Below are 26,291 nucleotides of genomic sequence, written 5' to 3' on the forward strand. Positions count from 1 at the left end.
ACAATGATTTTTCTCATATTATTTTTCTCAACGAATTTATATTTGTGATTTCAATCAATAGATCTTATGAAATTAATAAATAATATATATTCAAAATATTTCTATAAAAACTAATAAATAATTAATTTAGAAACTATAATAAAAATTTCATTTGCAAATTGTAAGAAAAATTTACATTATTTTTCAAATGTAAAGACCATATTTGAGACTTATAAATTATAAATTTAAAAAATATTATCATCGTTATAGATTTATAAGAAGATATATTATAATTAAAAAAAATAAATTATTCTTTAAAAAAAATAAGCTAGCCCACAAGTCAGCCCATTTTAGCCCAGCTTGTTTAAGAAAATGGCTTAATTCTTTCAATCTAACCTATGAAAAATGACAGGTTGAATGGGCCAACTTGTGGGCCTAACTCATTTTTCTTGCTCTATCCTGACCTACTAATCTTTTGTTACATATTATGTATTTGAAATTAATAACATTAATATGTTATTTATTTCTTTTTTTTAAGTATGGTCTTTAGTTGGATTACATTTATTTGCCACTAATTGAATAAATAATAAATGCGAATGACATAATTATAATTAATTTTGTGTAAGGTATAATAAAAAAAATTATAATCCATTTTCAATGTTCTCTTTTCTTAAACATCCCTTGGAATACAACATTTGTTGTTCTTAAAGAAGTCTTATTATTTTTTTCATCATCTTTAGGTCTTTTGTGTATAAATTTATTTGCATGTGACCAAATTAATTACACGTATAAAAAAATTTTGCAATGATCAATGTCTTATTGCATTAGTAAAGTATCAAGTGTGTTATTTAATATCTTTGAACTATAATTATTTAGTGAAATGTTAGAAGAGGATAAAAAAAATAAAAATATTGATTTTTTTTATAATTTAATGTTTTGAAAAAAAAATATAACTTCCTTCCCATGCCAAAAAAAAAAACCATGCTTGGTAAATTTTTAAAAGAAAAAGGAAAAAGACAGAACATGCATGCAAGGGTCACCCCACCACAACTCAAAGGGCCAACATGGCCTTACAAACAAACTCTTGGCATACTATTCTTTTTATTTTAAATTATAAAATATTTTTAGATAAAATTTTATATATCAATAAATTTTATTAAATACACCTAATAATTTTATCTTTTTAAAATAAAAATATAAACTTTCAAAAATACCTACTATTTAATATATTGAAAAGAGAAGAAATAAAAATTAATTATAAATAAAAAAATAATATTAAATTAATGTATTTAATAAAATTTTAACATACTCAAAGTTTCTTATATTTGGGATAAAAAATTCTTTTAAAAATTTCCTATAATTTATGACGAAGTGAGTATTTATCTACTGCAATGGAGCTATCAAAAAATTAGAGAGAATTGATGTACATGTCAATTTTAATGTATTAAAATAAAAGAAAGTTTGTCATGTATATCTAGAAATTGGTTTATTCTTTGCTGGCCAAAAAAATTGGTTTGTTTTTTTGTTTCTACCACAAATAAACATCATAAGTTTATAAAATGTACTTGAGGACTTTTTTGTAATAGAGTGACATTTATGGGACAACCAATAAATTCGACTGAAGATACTCCCACATGGTTACACATTCTCCAAATAGCATACCAACTTGTCGCCATCGTTGTTCAGGTGTCATGGGAATTAGGCCATCTAAAACCTGCTCGGCTTACCTAGCAATAGCATCCAGTAGGGCTGCATGAAATACTAATAAAATAATATTCCGCCCAAACTCAAAGGACAATCTCTTTCATAACAAAAGATTGATACTTGATTTATAAAATTATAAAAATGGTCTCAATAGTCTAATGTATTTTTTGTCTTTTTTTCTTTTATAAAAATTAACAATGTATTTTAATATAACAAACTTAATTAAAATAATAAAAATATTAATAATAATATAAATTTTATCACAAAAAAATTTAATTATAATAAACTCAAAACAATCACCAATAAAAAAAAGTATTTTAGCTATAATTAATAACAACATTTAACAAATTCTAAAATATCTAAATTACATTAAACAATCACGTGTTAAGTTCCACATTTAATTATATTAAAAATAAAAATAATTATAATTATATTTAAATAATTTTATAGAATCAAACTGAACTAAATAGTTTAGAAATATATTCAATTCAACTAAAAAATAAAATATAATTTTATTATTCTTTTTAATCTGTTGCGTCAATTTTTTAATAGCATTAAATTTATTCAAATTAGATCTTATTAGACAAGATTGCCTGACTTCTACACAGCCCTAGCATTTATTAACTTCAAGAGGACAAAGTTTAAAAATATTTGAAGATAAAGAAAATTTATTTCCTCCTTTAAGTCAAAATACTGTTTACTAAGACATAAAACAAATGTTTGAATAGTTTACTCATATACTCCCTCTATTAAAAAATATAAGATATTTTTAACTGAATCTCACCTTCAATAAAGTAGTTACCTATTTTCAAACTAACCCTATTTTTTCATATTTATTCTTATTAAATATCCTACAATAACTATAAATTCATTATTAATGGGGACACTTTTTAAAAAAAAGCAATAATTATATTTCAAAAGATTAAAAATGCTTTAAATTTTTTAACATCCAACTCTTCTAAAAATATCTTATATTTTTAAATAAAAAAATTATTTTTTTAAAAGTATGGCCATAGTTATGCCAACCATAAACTGTTTTTTTTTTCCTTCAGCTTTTGCTCTTATTATTAAGTTTTGTACATTTGGTTTTGTATTTCTGTTTTATTTGTTAATATAATTACTCTTTTATTGGGGTTAGGGGAAGGCAAGACTTGTCATTTCTCAATTCCAAAAGGCACTGCTTACGGTGAGACTGAGTCGTCGAACATTGATTGGCCACTCTGACAATGATGAGGATAATAAATTTCTCAGAATTTTTCTTAGAGAGGGATTGGCCAAAAATAACTTTTCACACTTGTATACAATATTTATTATGACTCAAACATAGATGCAATAAATTTAAAAGTGCTGCCAAACACCACTTGAGAGTATACGTAATGGCCCAGACAATTTTGTTTTTAGATACTTTTCTCCCACGACCAATGCACTGTTTATGCATATCACAAGGACAAAAGGCCCAGTTAGTTTCATATACCGAATCATCAATCAAATTTAAAAATAATATTCAACCAGGTACCTTTTAACTTGTCCTATACTTTGCGCTTGAGATGCATCGGTTGTCCTCTACGTTCTAGATTATCCATCAAATCATGTGCAATGGGCATCACCTTATGAAGTTTTTAACGGCATAATGGGGCTTGAAGTGTGTCAAGCTTCTCGATGGGTTTTCTTTCCTGCCACCCTGCAAGGCTATGCTAAGTGTTAACATTCAATTGGCAGAGGTTACTCTTATGCGAAAAGATTGCTAATGTCCTCTGTGATATTTTAACTTGATTTCCTTGCAAACAAATTTAAAAATTCAATATTTTGCAATAAAGCATTCTTTTTGGCATCTTCTAACTATTTTTTGGCAGACAACTTTAAATTATTCTTTTTTTTTTTTTGCGATAAAAATGTTTCTGTCCTGTGTGATATTTCAGCTTGATTTCCTTTTAAACACTTCTACAATTTTTCTCAGGAGGGATGCTGGTGGTTATGAAAAAAAGGGAGAAAAGAGAATGGATGCTTAAACACCCACCAAATCTGTAGGTTTATGAATCGTACTGTTCACTTTCAAGCCGTGTTTCCTTACTTGGACTGGTTTAATTCAATAGAGGTTATAAAATGCCATGCATATTACAATATTGAAGAGGTCCTTCAATTTAATAATTCCCTTTGTTCTCTCAAATCTTGATCAGATCATTAGATTTTTCAATTTTGTTCTCTGGGATTAAGATGCAAATCCTATCTTCTCCGGTAATTACACTTGTTGAATGTGGTACCAGTAATGTTGAGCTCATAATTTTGCCATGAAACTCGTGGCGAGGATAAGAAGAGTTCCTGTGTTAAGTTTCCTAGAGTGTAATATATCTTAATACTTCTAGCGACCAGAAACATATACTCTACCACCAATTCATAGATTAACTCTTAAAGATCCTAAGCTTCATTACAATCAGATAAAAATCCTTTCTCAGTACATGAGATAAGCAATATCTTGACATCAGGTATGATCTACAGCTTTCACCTCAGATTATTTTCAAATTTGTAGCTTATCCTGAATTGGACTGAGTGTTAAGATAGATAGCCTGGTTGACAGCCCTGCAGTGGTTCCTAATCTCTTGCCCACCATTTATGCTACTCATTTTGATCGTCGAATTGGCAAAAGCTTTGAAGAAGGCCTCTTGTGAGGTAGCAAACTTAGACACCAAGTCTTGGTCTTTGTGGTATCAAGCGGAGCTTGGTCAAAAGAAAATAAGCCCTTTCCTTGAAAGATTGCCTTCAAATGTGTTATCAAAGTAGTTGAAGAAGGGTCTCTGGTAATGCCAGCATTCTATGCTCGATTTTTTAGCATACAAATTGACTTCAATTTTGCAGCAAAGGATGGATTTAATGAAGGATCCATACTGTGTGTAGCACTGAAATTGTGAATTCTGTTCTGGAAGATGAGCAATACGAGAAAACTAAAGTATGTACTCCTACATTGCGTCAAAAGATATATTAGAATAGGATATGCTTAGATGAAAGTATTGGCAATTTGGATCTTTAGAGTTGCTTACCTGACAATGCGACCAGATCTTCTATTGACAGACCAATTTGAGAGAAGCTCTACTGCAACTGTGATATGTTGAAGGTTGGTGCTGATAATTGTCTTGTTTCACTGGCCATATATGTTCAACCATCCTTTCTTCCTTTAGGCACATCCCAACCTGGACCACCAGACGGCAAAAGTTACAATAAGATATGCATCAGAGTCCATAGATGCAAGATCACAGAAACTAACCAAACATATCAGCACCAAATCCATACAATCTGAACCTTTGCTACAAGGAGTTAATAATTATGGGCTTTTCCAAAGATACCATTTCTAGAACTAATGTATCTTGGCCAATTCTTAAGTTATAAGCATTACAACCCAAGCTTGAGTTCGCTAGTTCGCTTGAAGTAAACAGATAGAAGGTATCAACTATAAAAGTAAACTGTAAAGACTTAACAATAGGTTCAATTGGCCAAAATTTCAGATGCAATATAAGAAAACACTCAACAATGTTATAATATAATAAAAAGGAGATATTTCACCAATATTTTTAATAGTGAGAACCTTCTGCAAAGCACCAATTTGATGATCTCTCAAATCCATTACATGACTATATTCAACATCCTAATTTACACAACCAAAAGAATGAGAATTAACATGAAGGCAGAGGATGGCCAATGCCTTCTCCCATGTTTTTTAAGGCTAAAATAATATGACCAATTGCTACACCCATGTTTCTTGAGATAATTACACCAATCAAATTCTACCACAAAATAAAGAGATAAAACAGTTTATCTAAAATTTTAGGCGTAGACATAGGAGTAGAGGGCCAACAAAACACCAATGTCAATGCCTATAATGCGGTATCAAGCCTTTCATATGACTTGCTTTGAATAGGATGCTGACATGCTTTTCGTTAGAGAGGCAATAACTCAAGCTAGTTGCAATAAATACACAAACACAAAAAGTCACTAAAGTTTCAAGAATGTATGAGAGAAAAGGGTTATATAACTTTCAATTTCCCCCTCTTCAATTCGATAACTAAATTTACTATATAATTATATCCAACATAGCTTCAAGATTCAAACCTAAAGCTCCATAGAACAATAAATTCAAGAACAAGCAATGAGGGAGTTACCTTCAGTTTTGCACTAATATAAACATCAACATTTAGCCAACAAACCATAGTTTAGGAAGGCTTTGATACACAAGTAGGACCTTCAACCCAAAGCCTTAACCAATAAGGTGAACCATCATATTTGTATTTGCAGAAGCCATAATTGATGGAGGAAGTTTAATGCCACCTTGTTAGGTGGGCCCTTCACACCTCCAATGAGAATTTCTGCACTAAACTAGCAAATGCATTTAAAAGTTAAAACCACCAAAAGTGCTTCTTAAAACTGCTACTTACCAGAAGCAAGGAAACAAAATATTTACTTCCAGGACTCCTTAATTAACAAAACTGTGGCCCCTTTCCTCCCAATAACACGTCCCATCTTTCCCTGTGGAACATCAAGAATCAAAGGGTTTTCTTCCTCAGGAACATCTTCATCCGCTGTCAACTTATCTAATAAATAAACACATGAATTAGTAATTACTAAAATATTTAACTGTACACTCAGTCATTTATTCTAGTGACATCTATCAACTTGCTAGTTATAATAGCTTAAATAAGAAAGCCAAAAATCAAAAAACTTATCCAACAAATAAGCACATGAATTAAAAGTTTCTAAAATAATTAACCGTATGCTCAGTTATTTATTCCAGTGACATCTATCAACTTGCTAGTTATAACAACTTAAATAAGAAAGCCAAAAATCATACACTTGTTGGCCTTAGCAGTTCAAATGTAGAATATAGAGCAGACATAAATTTAGCTAAAAAAAAAACCTATTCTTGTGAGCCTAGAAGAGTCATATCATAATAAATGGATCTACGAAAGGCAAATTTCAGCAACCCGCTAGAGAATTGAAAGTACTCACCATTTTAAGCTAGTAAGGACTAGTCCATCGAACTTAGCCCAAATTACCAGCTTTACTCTATTCACGTACTCTTTTGATGGATGTTCATTGAGTTCTTTACTTATCACTCTTGATAATCACTTAATAGAAGATACTGCTCTCCTTTACCCCTATTTTCCCTCACCCTTTGCCCATCCTTGTTATTGTAGAAGTGAGAGGAATTATTCATGTGACCCCTTGTTCTAATTTTTCTAGCTAATTTTGGCTTGGGTGATTTGGATGTGATTTTCTATTTTATTGTTCTGGTTTGTTCGTTTATGAAAATTGGACGGTGATTTAGGATTTTTTTTCTAGTTGAGGAAGGAAAGAAGAAGAAAGAGAATTGACATGGCAATATAAAGCTTACATGGACTCCCATGTGGCTGCCTGCTAGACACATAATGTTCAAATTTAGTAAGTTAACGGTGGTCAAACTCTTAGGGCAAGGTGACATTGTATTAACTTAGAAAACGTTAGGGCAAAATTGCGCAAAAAAAAGACTAAAGTTTATCAAATGTTCTTAGTAGAAATTTTGAGAGTAAATTTATACTTTAACCATTTCTTCTAATATTTTGATAAGTGTGGGTGGAAATAAGAATGATGGAGTAAAGCCTGTATTATTGACATGATGGAAATGAATTTTATATTTGTGTATTGGCCATGATGGAAAGCATTTTCTTTATTCAATTATATGTGAGTTTGAAAATCTTCCAAACTATGAACTTAAGAAAATATAACTGATTATCATTTCATATCATTCACTAATGATTCTTGCTGGTGACTTGGCTATATTTCCGTTGGGGGGGCTTCTAACTATAAAAGTCATAATCAATAGTAATAGGGTTTTAAATATATCTCACAAAAGAATTCAACAATTGGACATAATGAATATACACATCTTCAACTTTTATATGTCTGTATGTATCACTTGAACTTGCAAAACTATAAACCAACCCCTTAAATGTTTTATTCTTTACCATTTAAAACTTTATAGCTACTCGTGAATTCTTTGTGTAACAGCCTAACTTTTCTAACAAAAATTAATCCAATACCATAGTGATAAAAAAAATTTAAAACCAATTCTCAAATATATCTTTAAACGGTAAAAATAATATAAAAGAGTTAATATAAATTTTAAAGAGCTACTGTGGTTATAAAAATATTCATTTTAATCTAATTAACATGAGCCCCTTCTATCATAGAAAAAAAGTTTACAAGCAACATTACAATCTATTGTATATAGTAGGAAAGGCTAAATGTTCTCTTTTTCCAAACATATACATTCAAAAGTAAAACAAAAGCAAATTTAGTAAATAAACAATTAAATAAAGGTAATTATTCCTATGATATGGCATCAAGGTCTTTCTTTAAACCAAGCTCCTCAAGAAGTTGGTGGTCCTTGCACCTATTCCCTTGTTGAAGCTCTAAAATATATAAATGATAATTTAGTCTCTTGAAATGTCATAATTTTTCTAAAGTTTTTAGAGACTTTTCTGTTATTAAATAAATTTATATAAATTACTAAATTGCCCTTGTTGAAAATAAATGATTCTTGTTTAAATATTTACAACTTTCTTTCTTCTATTCACAACAATGCAAGAACAAAGAATAAATTTAATATGTAAAGTTGTGATTTGCTATTGTATTGTCGTGAATATAAAAAGAAAAATTATGAATATTTAAACAAAACGTGTGAATCATTTATTTTTAAAAAGGATAATTTAGTAATTTATATAAATTTATTAATAACAGAAAAGTTTATAAGGACTTCAAGGAAATTATGACATTTTGAAGGACTTATTGTCATTTTTCCATTAATTTACAAGTTTTTGCTACCTAAGAATAATTTTTATTTTCTGATATGACTAACCTTTACTACCCCATATACTGTATAAGGAGCATTAACTAATTAGACATCAACATCATTCAGCATATATAATTCATCTAAATGAGTGTAATTAATGTTATTACATTACCATGAAATTTTCAAATATAGTTAACTAATCATGTCAATTATTTATGTTAAAAGTAACTTGCAAATCATGGATGTAATGAAATAGTACATCAAGGATTAGTTGAATAGACAATGACATTTTAATTAAAATCTATTTAGAGATTGTGTTAATGGCAAGTAATTGACATTACCAGATGCTCAACAATATCCTAATAACTTAGAATCTTCATAGAGATTATAATTATTTGTGAAAATTAGAACATTTTATATTCTCAAAGTAATTTAGAAAATTGGCTATCATCAATTTAATCAATATAGACAAATTAGATGGCTATATATTTATGTTGAAGGGATACTTTGCACAAAAGTTTACTTTTATCTTTTATGCTTATTAACTGCTCCCTCCAGTCTCATTTATAAGGCATATTTTAGAAAGTTCATTTGGTTCTATTTATAAATTATGATGCAGTTTTTTATGTAATATTTGAAAAGTATTTTCAAGATTATCCTTCATGAAAAAAAAAAGAAGTAATATGATATCACTTTTTACATTTGTTATATAGGGGCATATTTAGAATTTACCCACTTTTATTTCTTTTTTTTTTTTGCATTGATACTAATAAAGTTAGTAGAAATAATTTATAAAGAGGACTCAATGAGCATATTTTTTATTTTCATTCTCCTTGGCACTTCTTTTTCCGTTGAGATTCATCTCCTCATAACAACAGCACTAATCCATAATATAAGAAATAATAAAATGGAATAGATTTCATGTAAAGTACATCCACATATGTTGCATAATGAATTCTCCAGCTTTGTTCAATTCTAAGACAATGATAGGTCAACTTCACTAAGTTAATTGACTTAAGAAATTAAGTATTATTTATGCATCATTATAATCGAAAATGACTGTATAGGAATACATCTGGTTGTACCTTAGTGGAGACTTTGAAACCATAGTATTACACGCCCTATCTTATGCAGTAATTAATTTGATCCTTGGTAATTTGTTCATACAATTACTCTAGCATGAAGTTGCCCCTCTCCTATCAACCCAATAATTTAAGAACAACAAGAATCAAAAGGGATGACAAAATTCAACTAAAGTTGCAAATATATTCTTGTGATTCCTTTTGTCTACATAGGTAGACATAGAGAAATAGTGATGAGGGATCCTCCCCTCTTGTGTTGAATACTTTATATTGTTTGTAGCCTTCTAATAGCACTTTGATTCCAGTTTATAATAAAAAATAAAAAGACATAAAGCGATAGGAATAAGGAGTGAGCCAAGACCTTATGGAACTAATCTTTTATTATTTCACTTTACCTTAAAGCCTCCTTTTATGTTCTCATTTAATAGGTTTAGAAGACTTGCCAATGGCTAGTTGCTTTTGTGGCAATGACACCTCCATGCAGGCGTAAGGTTCAAACCTTATTTTGACAGTTGATTGTGTGAGTTATTTTAAATAAATTATTTCCCCAAAGAAAATAGGGTTCAGAAGACTTGTAAAGAAATGGAAGTTACTTTTGCCTTCACCAAATGACGCAGCCTGCTTAGATCAAAATGGATTTCCCCTTAGACCTCAGTTGATCTCCACGTACGTGTATTTTTTTTCCTGACACTGCTCACAAAGAAATGGTCATATCCTAATATGTTGGTGTTAAAGTGGAAGAATATGCTCATATTATTACTAACATTAATAATTAATTATTTTATCGAAATATTACAAATGTGAAGGCATGTGAGCACAATGATTTTATAGAGAAGCAATCTGATGAAGATGTGGATAGATCAAACCAGCTACTTATTATCAAACTAAGTGGGTATGAGATGATAGTTTTAATCATTTTGTAAAGTAACATAGTGGTTAATCATTTTTTGGTTAAGAATGAATTAATCAAATTTTAATCAAATATTTTCTTGGCATGCTGGTGTGAATATATTAATAATCACAATCAATAGAATGACTTCATTATATTACTTCACTAACCTTCCAGTGCTGAAATCCCCATTTACTTGCATGTTATTAATTTGGTTGTTCTCTAAAGAAATTTTTTCAAATAGGAAATAGAAAAAATATATTACCACAATCAAAAAATTACACCAGCCTATTAATTCCATATAGGAATATAACATTTGGTTAACATAGAAACTTAGTAACACATAGGAGTTTAAGAAAAAATTAAAAATTGGCATATAAATTAAAAGTTGATTGAAAACACAACACAACAATAATGTCTTTTGGGTAATGAAGCCCACAGTATCAACTACACTACTTAAATGCAATAGATCATAAGATTAACATAAAAAAAGGAAGTAAATATGAAAGCATGACAATGAGGGACACTTGATGATGTGGATAGATTATTTCTTCTCGTGCTTAATAACTTTCACAGGCTTTGGGGGTAAACAACACTTCATGAGGCTTCTCATATCCAATATAATTTCTCTCCACTCTTCTTATCTCCCATGGTAGATGCAGGGGTGACTACAATGATTAAGCATATTATCTCTCCTTCCTGCATCCTTTTTTAGCTTACTCTTTAAATTTTTTAAAAAAACAAAGTTAACTTTATTCTAAACTCAGATTGCATGGATAATGGATTGACAACTGGCACTTCTAATGACTTAATTATAGAATGTAACATGATTAAAGTCACATTAGTGTAGGGCCTTTACATTTGCAAGTTGTAGCATGTTTCTTTCTGAAAGGGGGACTAAGGTGCAAACTTCGCAAAATTACCATTGTCACATATACCAATAAAATAAACAAACAAAAAAGAAGCCCCCTTTCTTACATGAAAAAAAAAAAAACCATAGTAGGCAAAACTCACAAGTTCACAATTAAACATGTTAGTGATATCCACAAAGTTGATCTTGTCATCTTTTTTTTATAATGGTTAATTTTGTCTTTTATCAAATGAATTTTTACTGGACCTGAGATGCAACATTCATGGATAAGGAAAACATGTAGTTGTTAAAGTTTAACCTTTTGTGATGCATATATAATTCCTTTTCATTCTAAACCTCGACTTTCTTAAATGAGATTGACAAAACCATCATAATCCAACTTGACAGGACTTGTCTTAAACATAACTTAACCATGACAGTTCTAGTGCCAAAACATACCTATTGATTTTTTAGTTAAGAATTAGTGTACCATATTTAGAATTGTTACCTAATGGTTATAAGTATAAGTGTTAAAAAATGGGAGAGGAAAGTTTAACCTTGAGATGGATTACTCTTAAGGACTTCCGTGGATAGGGAAAGAGCTATTAAGGGCTTGAACCTTTAAGAATGAGTACCGCTTCCAATCATCATAGATTTCACTTATGAACAAATAAAAACTTCTTTAATGATTTTTTCATATAGAAATTTTTTTAAAAAATTACTTTAACCTTCTTGTACAGTAAATATGTTAAAGAATACAATCACTTATAATGGCTAGTATGAAAATGGTCTCTTGTCATGAACTTCTTGACTACCTTTATGAGTGTGCTCTGGAGTTTTGGTGAGGTGAGCTCTTCATACCACTTGGAGTTCCCAACTCAATCACTAACTAAATAAAGAGAAAGAATTAGTATCAAATTAGTATAGTCACCGACTCAATTACTTGCAAAATATCATTTTGCCACCAAGAAATTGTCCAGACCAAAAAATGATACTAAAAAACTTTACGCAAAATATAAATTAATTTAATGATACTTACCATTATGGATAACCATGCATCTATCATATTTAAAAAAGGAAGAATATGAAGTATCAACTGAAACTACAAACTCTGGCTGTGATGTAACACAAAGCAAGATCATGGATTTTATTTCTTTATTTTTGTATAGATCATGACTCGACAACTATAAAGTCAAAGAAACAAAGAAAGATGCCTCCGGAGAGGAAAAAGAAGGAAGCAAGTGGGGGAAATCCACCTATATCTTGAAAAAAAAATCAAATTCTTAAGGTAAAACATGTACAAAATTAAAGATTATAATCTTACTATACAAATTATTCATGACATCTCTGCTAGGAGCTGTATTAGAGCAGCTTTTCCTGCAAACATAGCAAAATATTCAACCAAAAGGTAAAAAGTTTATAAAAGATCTATTCCATCAAGGTCTGACCAGATGCTCCTCTATTACATATACAAACACACGTAAATGTATATTAAATTTTCAAAATCTATATGGTGTATACGCTTAGGTTACATGAATCTACCTCATATATATAGTTTATTAAAACATATGGGGAACAATTTTTAAAACTCAAATATAAATGAGGATGAAAGGCATAATCAAGAAGAAATACAAGAAACACCATTGTTAAAAGAATTTAAGCAGATTCAATATGCTTAAATACAATATAAAAGAGGACAAAAGCCTAATTTCTAGAGCAGTACATGAATAACATATTCAACTATAAAAAATCACACTAATGACAAGCCAGGAAAAGATTCTCATATGTAGAGTAGAACACATTCAGAAATAAAAACAAACTACCTTTGTTGGATTCTCCAAAATCAAATAGCTTCCAATGAACACGAAATTCAACTAGCATGGCTCTGATCTTCCATTCTTTCAGCTGATTTGTTTTCATTAGGAAATATAAGGTTGATCCATGAAACCATTCGAATACTTGTTCATAGCAACATTTTTCCATGTGGAGTCCCTCATCATTCCTCTTGTCATCAAACCCTCCCAAGAATATTTGTGTTCTCTATATGTCAAAATGACGTATCTCAATGTTTGTCAAAATTTGAAAACAAAAACTATGAATACCAACACTCTAAACCCAAACATCATGGATTATTTATCATTCTATAAAACCTATAAGCAATGGCTAGAAACTGCAATAAACAATAATTCATTATAAACCTATTTGATATATTTGAATTATGATGCCAAATTAGACTTATTTAAGAGGAAAATGGAACACGAGATTAAAAATAATGTATGGGAATGATAGCAAGCAACCTAAATAAGATGAGGGACTTACTCTTTCTCATTTTTTTCTCCATTCTCAGCTTCTCTTTTATCATCAAATTTTATATTTAATAGTTAACACAAATTTTATAAGTGGCATTATTCAAATCACCACAAGCAATAATCATCAATGAGATTTTCGATAAAGCATGTTTGATAATATATATATATAGGCACAACATGATAGCAAACTGAACTAATTTTTTTATATAAAGAATAACATAAAAGAAGAATATTAATAAACATCAATATAAAGCTCACCAAATAATTACACGAGAGCCCTTAAAAGGACATGCCACATCATTGGACTTGAGAACACAAGCTACAAAAATAGAGATAGATAAACTTATGTAAAGCTCTGGATAGGAAACACTCTTCATGACAAGAAAGAATTTAACCAAGAAAAGCACATATAGTCACAAGCAACAATACATTAAATTTGAGAAATTCAAGGAAACAAGTATTTACAAAACATAAAGGTCACTGCGAGCAAAAAAGTTAGAATAGAAGTAATCATCTAGCGACACCATCCAGAAATAAGTATGGGTAAATTAGCATTCACCCATGCTGATTTTCAACGACACCTTGAAAATCAAGCTCCTAATATATGACAATATATTTGAAAAGAAATAAGCATTCACCACACCAATACTTTCTCTTGTAGCAGCAACAGTAAAAAAAACCAGATATTGTGAAGAAGAGAGATAATTTACCAATTTGGCACCATCTTTAGTTTCTTTGACAAGCCATCGTTTCTAGCCTAGAAACAAAATCCCAACAAAGTAATGGGATCTGAAATGGAAAGAGTAAAAATCCTTCCATCCAGTAACAACATACAACAGCAACAAAGGAGCGATGATTTTAAACAGTGACATAGTAAATGTTGAGATTAGTGAGTTAGGGGTTCCTAAAATTTCATTCTTTCCCTTCCCCAAATTTATCCATCCGCTTGACCTTGTGACAGGAAATGTAATGATAAAGCCATTGAAGACCTAGCTAATTTATTCATTGGAAGAAGACAGAATCGGTGAAGAAGAGACAATGAAAGAGAAAAGGAAGGGAGAGGCTGATGAAGAAAGAGGGAAAAGAACGAACATAAAAGTGATGGGGCAAAAGGTTAAAGGATATACTTACTGAATGAAATCAAAAGATTGTAATTGAAAGGAGAGCATCTTTGGACACCATTCGCACCATCGTGCGATCATGCCTTTCTTCATTTGATTAGGAAAAATAGAGTTAAAGGAGGAATTGGAAAGCATCTTCTAAAGGAGAAAATAGAGGTGATGGCCTGTTGGTGGAGGTAAGGAGAGAGAAGGAGCAGCGCGAGGAAACAACCCTAATAGGTGAAAAGGGGAGAGAGAGAGATGATAGAAAAGTCAACTGAATAAAGGGCGAAAGACATGAAAGAAAAGAGACAAAGTGGCTTAAGTGTTTTGGAAAAGAGCAAAAGAAGGTAGCATGTATTTTAATTTATTTTTTAATTCAAAAGAAAATATATTAAAAAGATGAAAAGAAGTAAACAAAAAAATTATGTAATTTATAAAATATATACTTTAAAATATAATTTAAATTTGAAATTTGTAAAAGCGAATTTATACACTGAATAAACAAAACACAATTTTTTAGGGGTGTGATGACATGATCCACTAGATAAATAGCCAAAAGACTACAATGCCCCAACTGTCTCTTCAAAATGAAAACATTTTGCTCCATTCCTGCGTGAATAAAACAGTAAAATGACTAAAAAACTCAAAGTTATTGTTCATAAAAAAAAGTTTTGTGGAATAGCTTTCTATTATATATTGATGATTGATTCTTGTTCTTAAAGATCTGATACTTAATTTATTTTATTTTAGACATATTTGTTAGCTGGAATTAGTAGCCTTTTCATCTCAATTTTAGCAGGGACATCTATTTGAAAACAAGCCTGTCATTTTTATGATATCAAAGGAAGCTTTTTCAGTGCGAAATGATTTTTTTAGGCAAGTGAACATTGTAAAAAAAAAAACTACATATCTACTAAATTTATACGAGGTCACGTTGTCTCCCGGCGGTGGCTTAATTGCTTGCAATATGCTGAGTTGGCACGTCCTTTTAGGACAAATGATGTAACATTTGATTTAACTTGTATTTAAATTTTATAATATTATTTTTTTGGCCAATAAGTTTATAATATTATTTGGTTTTTTTTATCAATAATTTTATAATATTATTTAAGTGCAATAAAATTCATCATTCAGAATAGTTATATAATTTCACAGCAGTAAAACATGGAAATATATTTTGGAGTATATATAAATAATATTATATTTACTTCAATAATGCGTCAGATTTGACAAGATTTCGTTTTCTTTGTCGTTGACTTGTAGAATAGTCATAATATCAATCAATGAATTATATAAAAACGGGATATATGACCCCCTGGACAACTTTGATTTGAAATTAATTGTTTTACTTTGGGATAATTAATGCATCCGTACAAGGATGAATTAAAATCTACCCTTTCAATTCTTTTTATAAATCATTTTTATTAATATTATCAATATCAATACAAAAAAATATAAAAAAATAAAAATATATAAAATTTTAAATATATTTTTATATAACAAATCCAAAAAATATTATTATATTATTTTTTCTCTCTCATAAAAAATAATTTTAAAATTTTAAAATATCACACCATGACTTATAAATAAAATTAAATAGATATTATGAAATGTGCCGTCTATTTTTAATTTAAATATGCATCAATATATTTTGGATTTTTTTTTTCCCTTTCAACTTTAGATTATTTGAGCCTGTGCTGCAGCTTGTAGTCTCCCAAGATAAGTGCTGCAAGGACCATTCATTACTCCATTTGAATGCTTGTGTAAAAATGCATGTAAATTAGGATTGATCATGGAGGCTTGAAACTGACATGCAGAGGTACAGTAATACTTCTTACATGCATGCCTTGTGTGTATAAATCAAAATCAGATATGTGGTTTATTAGAGAAATGATCATACTTTAATTTTATTTAAATGGCTTTTATGTGGGATTTGATCATGCTTCTTAATGCACTTCGACAAGGCACAATGACAATTATATGATTTGATGTCTAATTTAAATGTATAGAAATATATTATTAAGGGGGTACCTTTTCCTTTCAAGATTATCATTCTCTACTTTTTGTAAGGGTGTTCACAAGTTTAGCTTGGTTTGGTTTTGAGGAAAAAAATTAGATCAAATCAAACCAATCAATTTACTATAATATGAGACTTATTTGATTTTTTCCTTTAATTGGTTTGATTTGATTTGGTTTAGGTCTGAATTAAGTTTGGAAATTAAGTTTGGAATTTTTAATGAGATATTCTCACAATCACTAATATATATTCATGTTCACTAATAATTTTTAACTATTAATTATTATTTGCAATGAAAAAAATCTCTTGAGCACAAAATAATATTTTTTAACAATTAATTAGCGTATTCAACTAGTAAAGATCAATGTATTAGCTTTAAAATACTTGATTATAAAATTAAAAATTATCTTAAACAATTATAAATAACATTTAACTAATTATAACTTATTTTTATTGATTATTTACAAATAATTAAACTTGAGAAAGGGAAAAAACTTTTACAAATTTATAAAAATATATATAATAAATATAACAAGATTTGATTCGTTTGGTTCAAGTTTTCAAAAGTAAAAACTTAAACCAAACCGAGCCAATTGATTTTGTTAAAAAAAATTAAATTTTATTTATAATTAATTCATATCAATTCAGGTTGATGTGATTGGTTTTGAAAGCACTTAATTTCTTGTAGTTTCTCAAAATGCATGCTATATATATTCATTGCTTCACTTGAAATGTGGGTAAAACAAGACTAATGCATAAAGCCTTTAAATTGACATGTAGAGGTGCAATAATATTTCATGTTGGCATGTCTTGTGTGTTAACTTTCAAAATTAAATATTCGGATTATTAGAGAAGTGATAGTACTTTGACTCTATATGGATGGTTTTTCTTTGGAATTTGATCATACTTCTTAATGTTTCATACAAGGTTCAATAATAATATGTAACTTGACGTTTAATCTAAATGTGCATAAATATATGTTTCGCCGGGTTATTTTTTTCCTTTCAGCTTAGATTATCTGTGCCCATCCTATTACTTGTAGCCCCCCAAAATATGTGATACGTGTAGGGCGGAACTCCGTTAAAGGCCCCCCTTATTAACATTAATTTTCTATTGATAAGAAAGAGTAATGCATAATATTTATATGTATATGTTAGTCTATTTTTACCCTTTTTCTTTTTAAACGAGGTCATTTGAAATAGCAAATCATTTTTAAGATTGTCCTATGCATGTCAATTTTTTGTAAATAATATCTTATATATTGATTTAAGTTTTACAAAAGATTACGTATTTACTCTATCCTCTCATCAAATCTTAACATTCAATGGGATCTAATTGTACAGGATTTATTATAAAATACTTCGGTACTTGTTATAAAAAAAATAGGTACTAAAATTTATATACTTAATGTAATTTTTCTCAATCAAATCAAAATAACTGAATTTTGATAAAAAAAGTACGTATAAAAGTAAAAAATATCAATAACAAGACATTTGATTTTGATTGTTTAAGTATTTAAGTTTTTCTTTATTATTATTTATCTATTTAGCTTTAATTTTTAAATCACTTAAATTAATAATAATATTTATTGACTTCAAGATCTTGGCCCCCCTTAGATTTAAAGTCTGGTTCTGCCCCTGGATACTTTTATGGTTTATTGCTTCATTTGAAAGCTTTGTATAAAAATGTGGGTAAATTGAGATGGATACATGAAAGCTTTAAATTGACGCGTAGAGATAGAGGTGCAATGATAATATTCATTACAGACATGTCTTGTGTGATATCAATAAAAAATTTGGACATATGACTTGTTAAAAAAGTGACGGTTCTTTTATTTTATAAATGGCTTTTCTTTCGAATTTGATTATGCTTCTTAACACACTTGTACCAGGCTCAGTGACAGTTATTTGATTTGATATATAATTTAAATGTGTAAAAATATATTTGTAACCTCACTACTTTTTTCTTTTAGCTTAAACTATCTATGCCTATAGTTCTTCGTGTAACCCATCAAAATGTGTTACTTGTACCTTTCATTGCTTCATCTAGGATTCAAGTAATAAAATAAAATTGGGACGGTACAGGAATGGTGGTAAATGATAAGTAGCTTTTTGTTCACAAATGATAAATTTTATTTCAAAAATTTAAGTATTATTAGGAAGAAATAGTTTCATAATAAATGAAATTTACCATAAAGTTATTTGAGTGAAGATGATTCATCTAAAGCGGATTTAATTCTAAAGACTTAATTTTGGGTCATAATTTTTAGAAAAGAAAGAAGATAAATAAGGTTAATTGGAATTAAATAAAATTATGTAAGATATTCTCTCAATTATGAAAATTTCATTTGAACGGAATACACCAGCATGTCTTTTAGATTTTTAGTTAAATCTTGAAAACAAAACAAAAAATAGAAAAAAAGGGTATTAAATAATATTGTTCAAAACAAGAAAAGAGAGAGAGAGAACCCAGGCATTTTTCTTTTTGGGGGCCAAATTAAAGCCACGTAATTTGAAAACCAATTCCCCCAGCCCATCCCTCCAGCCCATCCTCCGCAAACATTTCAATATATATATATTTATACAGGAAAATTGAAACCAAGGGCCCTGGACAATCTTATTATCCTATTTGTTAAAAAAGACCAATAAATTTTAATTTAACACTACAATTCTTGAGGTCCTAATTGTAAATAATTTTCTTGGTAAAAAGATGAAAATGACCATCGCAATGGAAAGGAAATTAAGCACAAATTGAAAGAAGCTTACGCACGAAGCTTGAACATCTAATTTTAGCATGCAAGAGTTGGTAAGCTGAAAGTTCCAAATTCCTTTCTCTGTCCTTGTCGTCGTAATTGAATTGATTTTGCATTCTTTCTTTCATTCATGTTGATTCTGGTTCTATTGTGTGGGTATCAATGATTTGTCGTGGGAGGTATTTTGAGAGATATTAGATAGATATTTGAATTCAAAGTTTACGGTGTCACTAAAAATTCATTAAAGATAAAAATAATTTACAATTGAATTTAAGTATTCAAAAACTTGGGAGAGATTATAAAATTTTAATTTAAAATTTAATTGTCTAGATTAAATTTATATTTATTAGATTGATGATAAATAGATTTATTAAAATTTTTTATTTTAATAAATATAAAATAAAAATAAAAAGTTTTAAATTTATATAGTTCAAGTCTTGTCAGACATAAAGATTATCATGGTGCTTATTCTCTGACAACTATAAAAAACAATCTAATCTAATATTATTATAAAAATTTTTTATTTTAATAAATATAAAATAAAAATAAAAAGTTTTAAATTTATATAGTCCAGTTCTTGTCAAACATAAAGATTATCATGGTGCTTATTCTCTGACAAATATAAAAAACAACCTAATCTGATATTATTTTTTTATAATTTTTATATTAATAAATATAATATTAAAAAATAATTAAAAATTAATTTAACAAACGACAAAGCTTATGCCAAAGTAAAATGAAAGGCTCATATTGGAGTCGAAGTGGTAAGCACCTCATTATAGTTGAAAATAAGACTTGAAGATTTTATTTAGATAAGAGTTTAAGTTTTAAAAAATTAGGGTTACTTTTGAGAAATCAAGTTTCAAGACTTGGTCCCAATGGGCTTCAAAAAAAGGAGCTCAAGTTTAGGCAACATTTCAAATACTATTTCCAAAAGATCAATACTAATTTAAATACCCTCTTCATTTAAAAATATAAGATATTTTTAACAGAATTTTTCTTTTCAATAAATTAGTTGCCTATTTTTAAACTAACATATCTTTTTATATTTACTTCTATTAAACACCCTACAATAAATATAAAGTCATTATTTATAAAAATATTTTTAAAAATAAGATAATAATTACACCTCAAAAGATTAAAAATATCTTATATTTTTAAATATCCAACTACTTAAATTTTTTTTTTATATTTTTGAACGCATGGCATATTGTGTTGTTTAAATGATTGATGTTGATTTTTTTTGTTATTTATTTTAACACTACATTGATAGATTTTTTTTTATTAATTTCTTAAATATAATTATTTTATAAGGTTTATTTATTTTATTATTTTTTAGAAGTTGCCTATTTTTGGGACCCATTTCTAATCTCTGCATTTAATGCATACTTTTTGAGTTTCCCCAACTTCCAAGATTTAGATTATCCAATCCAAATTGGATCCCACCAAATTCGACTTAGGTCAGATCAAATGTTGGTTCTGTCAACTTCAATAAAATTGCAATTTATGATGGCTTTATGATAAAGGTAATTGAATTAAATTTTTTTAAAAAAATTTTGATTATCAATCTATCACTGTTGTTGAACTAATAAAAATTTTAAAAGATTTCAACCTACGTTGAAATACTAAAATTTATAGTCATATTTTATTTAAATTTTATGAAAGCTCTATCTTTTATTAACTGAAGCTTTTTTCATAATCATCTTCTCACAACTATTTTTAATAATATCAGACACTTTATCATATAAAATTAAAATATTATTTTTGATCACGTATATAAAAAAATTAATAAATGTATCAGCCTAATGGCTAACAAGCCATCTACTAAAAATTTTGATGTTATTTATTTGACAGTCTCTGTCTATTGATTGTAAAATAAAAACCTTGAGACTTTTAATATTACGTGATCCCGATTTCTGCACGATTTTACCGTCTTGCACTGGGGAAAAAAAAAAGATTATCCAATCCGGCCAGGAAAGCATATCCAAGTATCCAACCCGACCGCCTCGTTGGCTGGTTCCAAGGAGGGGGGAAGAAAAAGAAAGAAAGCGAGATCAGACTTCAGAGTTCCGAAGCTCGAAGCCGATGGCGAAGCCGGAAAGTAGCAACAGAGGCTCCAGATGGTCACTCAAGGGAATGACTGCTCTTGTCACTGGTGGAACTCGTGGAATTGGGTTCGATTTCTTTTCTCCTTTTCTTTTCGGCGATGTATAATTTTTTCCTACTTACGCTTTAGCGTGGAACCATGCCTCTCTACCTGAAAGCGCTCCAAGTCTACTTTAGGTTATATTCTTGGTGTTCAGGCATGCTGTGGTGGAGGAACTAGCCGACTTTGGCGCTACCGTGTACACCTGTTCTAGGAACGAGGAGGAGCTCAATAAATGCTTGAAGGAGTGGCAAGATCAAGGCTTTACGGTTTATGGGTCGGTTTGGGATGTGTCGTCTCGGCCCCAGAGACTGAAGCTTATAGAAGACATGGCTTCTAAACTCAACGGCAAGTTAAACATCCTTGTGAGTTCTCACCCAAGTTACAGAAGACATAGCAGTGTTTGGTCAAGGGACGCACGAAAAGGGAATGATTTTAGGGGGGAGGGGAGGGAGGGGCAAGGGAAGGGGGAGGGATTTTAATATCCTCCAAATCCCCCAATTTGGAGGGGAGGGCAGGGAAAATTCATCTCCATTTTATTTTAACCAAACAAGGTGCATTCTTCGATTTTTCCAATCAAACAGGTCCCCTCCCCTCCCTCCAAACCTAACAGAAACTTAGTCAATAAGGCCTTTTTATTCAGTTGCTAAGACCTTTTCTCCTATGCTTTCGAGGCACTAAGAAGGCCAAATTGATACAAGTATATTTTCTGGTGATAAAAATTGAGATATCCAACTTAGCTATCCATCTCCCCCCCCCCCTAACTCTCTTTATATTGGTAGAAATTGGCATACTTCAGTTACAATCGCTTGACTTATTTACCTTGTAAGCATGGCATCATTTGAAAAACTGCACTCTAGAACAGTTTTATTTTTCTGTGAAAATTGGATTCTGAAATATGTTATAATTGCATCATGTGAGCTTAGGTAAATAACGTTGGAACAAATATGAGGAAGCCAACAGTTGATTATAATGCCGAAGATTATATGAAGTTGATGAACACTAACTTGGACTCGGCATACCATCTATGCCAACTTGCGTATTCCCTTCTCAAAGCATCTGGAAATGGAAGCATCGTGTTCATTTCCTCAGTTGCAGGTCTGTCAAATATAGGTACCGGAACCATTTATGCTGCAGCTAAAGGTGAGTTGATGTTATAATTTGGTGTTATCGTTTGCTTAAAAATGATGTTTACAAAGTATATTGAAAGAGATTCCTCAAGGGGCTCAATATGCTTCATTTTACAGCTGCAATCAATCAACTTACGAAAAATCTTGCTTGTGAATGGGCAAAAGACAATATAAGGAGCAACTGTGTTGCACCGTGGTATACAAAAACCTCACTCGTGGAACATGTAATGCTCCTACACCCTGTCTATTCTATATGTTTTAGTTTCTGTTCCATGGCCTTGTTGCTTCTGTTTTGTTTTAAGATGGACCATTGAACCTTGATGTGAAATTTGATTAAAGCAGAAGTATGTTGACAGATTGAAAAATGAAGTTGCCTTAAATGTGAAATCTGTCATTTGTCCCCCCCCAAAAAAAAAAAAAAAAAACTAAAGAAAGAGAACTGCTTATTTGTCATTGACTCATTATTTGATTCAACGTTGACTACTGATAGTATATATGCTTTTGTCTCGTTAATGTTGTCTTCACTATCCTCATCTGTCTGTGATGTCTTGAAAAAAATTATCAACATAGCTTTTTTAAGTTATTTTTTATACTCCAGTTTTGTATTAGGATCACCTGGAACGTAGGCATGTTTGAGATTAGAAGAGTATCTAACACTATTCTTAATACCCTGTAGTTCTTTAGATTTCTGTTACGAAATCTATTCTGAGTTCATGTGTGGATGACTCGTATGCATTCTGCTACATTCTGGTCTGTTTCTCTGTTTTGCTTCTCTTGTTCCACGCACTGCTTCCGCTGCATCATCTCCATTATTTTATTTCCAATCTAGTGATTTCCATGCAAGAGATGTATGTCATGTATATGCTTGAGAAAACATAGCATAAATGTAACCTGTAGAGTCAAATAATAATTGAAAATACCAAGAACAGTTAAACAAAAATTGAACTAGGGATGGAATGGTTTCAGGTTATATTTCAGTGGATATATTGCTTAACCTCCTTTTGCTTCTACTTACTTTATTTGTTTTAAGGGTTTATTACTGGCTGAGCTACATTACAAAATAGTCTAGTCAACGAAAAGCAGGGAATAATTACTAATTGGACTTAATATGGTTCTTATGCGTTTTCTATCGAGTTTCTCAACAAAATCATGACAAGCCCCCCCCCCCCAATTGGTCAACAGCACATGATTGGGTCTTTCAAAAAATTTTCCTCCATGTCATTTTTGTTGGAAAACTTGATTGGAAACGCTTGAAGCGCTTCTTAAATTGAGTGCGTTTGCATTTTGCATGTTATGATTTCATTTTTTTTTTTCATATTCATTTTTTTGGGCCATATTCTTCCTGCTGCTGTCGGCTTATTGAGTGCCGATGGGTTTATTTTGTTGACTTAGACTGTACATCATTACATCTTTTGTAAAGGAGGACTTATTATATGATCTTGAAGTATCATGTCATTTGCACTCCTACTAATAAGAACAATCCAAATGTAAAGGAGGGTTGGAAAGAGATTAATGAAGAAAGAGAAATGCATGTACATTCAAAAGATAAAGTAATTATTAATTTATCTGATCCAAACAATTTTTATCAGCTAGAGTGCAAATGATGTGGCACCTGTAGAGTACTATGTAATAATTTTTCCATATAAAGATAAATACTAGAATGTTTTAATCCACTGAGGTCGCTACTTCACAAGGCAATTGTTGTAATTAATAGTTACTATTGATTGTGTCAGACCATGCTTAAGAAAAAAATTATATGGGAGAAGTAAATCGACTTATTGGAAAGGAGGTAACATGGAAAATATGGATGAAAAACCTTGAAAATTATCCCCACTTCAACTCCCATGTAACTCTGCCTGCCTTCAGGTAATCTTTACCTATTAATGACATCTGACTAATTTTATACCTGCCACTTTCTATTAGGGATTACTCTATGCCTTTTTAAATCTTCTACCACTTTTATAATATAAATTCAAGAAGCATCCGTGATAGTGTGGACAAATAGGAAATTCTCGGAAAGAGGATCTCAATATTGTGCAAGTCTGGTTAGATGAACTTTGCAGCCTCCTTTTGGACTTGTTCAGGGGACAGCCTCCACCCTCCCTCTTACCTATTTATGTATAACGTTTAGATGAAAATAAAGATTCATTTGGTAATAGTTACTAATGGTGTTTGACTGTGATAATAGTTGCTTGAAGACAAAGAGTTTGTGAATGAAATCCTAGCTCGAACGCCGATAAAGAGAATAGCAGAAGCACATGAAGTGTCATCCTTGGTGGCTTTCCTTTGTCTACCTGCTGCATCCTACATCAATGGACAGGTTGTTTCTGTTGATGGAGGAATGACCGTCAATGCATTTCAGTTCAACATGAAATCAACCTAAAGCAATATTTTCTTTTCCGGACTGATGTTGCCCTTCTGTTGACAGGGTTTAGCCACCCATTCAACTAAGATGTGTGGAATTTTTGGCCTGTTATTGTTGATTGTAATTTCTAATTTGTATTCGTCACTGTTTAGTGTGACTTATTTAACATGCTAAAATTAAACGTTTTTTAATAATTTAAACGTTTTATTATTACTTGATAGTTGATAGTACTAATAAAAATTGAATGATGATAAATTATATATATATATATATATATATATTTATATCCCATTTGGTTTTATAGCTTTTTATATTTAAAAAGTACTTTCTTACTTTCAACATCCGATTTGATATCTCAAAAAGCACATTCAGGTGAGGCAGGAAATTGATTTGGCTAGTGAAAAAATCTGGAGCTTTTGAAATTGAAAGTGAGATGTTGTATATTTAATGGGAGTGTAATTGTGTATTTAATTTTTATTTGATCAAGTTACCCTTTGTTTCTTGGTGTCTTTCTTCTCTCTTTTTTAACGTTTGCAATTATTTGCTTCTGCCTATACTTTATGGTGCTTGACAGTGGAATCCTATATTTCCAAGTTGAGTTCAAGTTTTGGGGAATAGGAATGGATGGTTGAGTTTTGACTGGGAAAAAAAAGGGAGTGGGGATGGATGGTTGGAAAAAAAAAAAAAATTAGAAGATAGGAAAATTCTATACAATTTTTTTAAAAAACTAATTCAGATATAAGATTATACATTATAAATTGAACAATTAATCTGGTTAATTTTTAATATTAATGTATATTGAATTAGTTATATGTCAAATGTATCAAACTTTAAAATTTTTATTCTTATTATTTACATATCAAATTTTATGTTGCTTATATTTTTATTAAATAAATTTTTTAAACGTTTTTAATATGAAATATTTGTATAACAAAAATTATAAATCATAAAAATTAATGTCTTTTTTTTAATTATATATTCAAAAGCACTTTACATTTTATATAATTCAAATAATTTTTACTTTATCAACTTAAATTTTGAAAAAAATATATTTAAATATAATTTTATTTTCAAAATTAATTTTTATCAAATGAGACGAACTGATTCTTGGCCAATGAAAAACCAAATTGACAATTACATTTCCATTG

General features: G+C 29.8%; 1 protein-coding gene and 1 pseudogene across 1 annotated transcript; one reads left to right on the top strand and one right to left on the bottom strand.

The window, feature by feature from the left end:
* Window positions 1-4,060: 4,060 nt before the first annotated feature.
* On the bottom strand, window positions 4,061-4,887 carry LOC129294509 (peroxidase 64-like; annotated as a pseudogene).
* A 16,594-nt stretch (window positions 4,888-21,481) lies between these two features.
* On the top strand, window positions 21,482-25,356 carry LOC129294289 (tropinone reductase homolog At5g06060-like). Its single transcript, XM_054932529.1, has 5 exons — window positions 21,482-21,676; window positions 21,806-22,013; window positions 22,575-22,791; window positions 22,896-23,002; window positions 24,967-25,356. Exons 1-5 carry the CDS (start codon window positions 21,588-21,590, stop codon window positions 25,159-25,161), a joined length of 816 nt encoding a protein of 271 aa, XP_054788504.1. The 5' UTR covers window positions 21,482-21,587; the 3' UTR covers window positions 25,162-25,356.
* The last annotated feature ends 935 nt before the right edge of the window (window positions 25,357-26,291 follow it).

This window comes from Prosopis cineraria, unplaced genomic scaffold (assembly GCF_029017545.1).
Source record: "Prosopis cineraria cultivar Desert tree isolate PC_DT_omini unplaced genomic scaffold, ASM2901754v1 PC15, whole genome shotgun sequence".
Classification (NCBI taxonomy): Eukaryota; Viridiplantae; Streptophyta; class Magnoliopsida; order Fabales; family Fabaceae; genus Prosopis; species Prosopis cineraria.

Bases quoted from the DNA above. Each gene is read 5' to 3' on its own strand.
- LOC129294289 (XM_054932529.1), top strand. From the start codon at position 21,588: ATGGCGAAGCCGGAAAGTAGCAACAGAGGCTCCAGATGGTCACTCAAG. The intron at 21,677-21,805 runs GTTCGATTTCTT...CTTGGTGTTCAG, and splicing joins GGTGGAACTCGTGGAATTGG to GCATGCTGTGGTGGAGGAAC. The intron at 22,014-22,574 runs GTGAGTTCTCAC...ATGTGAGCTTAG, and splicing joins ACGGCAAGTTAAACATCCTT to GTAAATAACGTTGGAACAAA.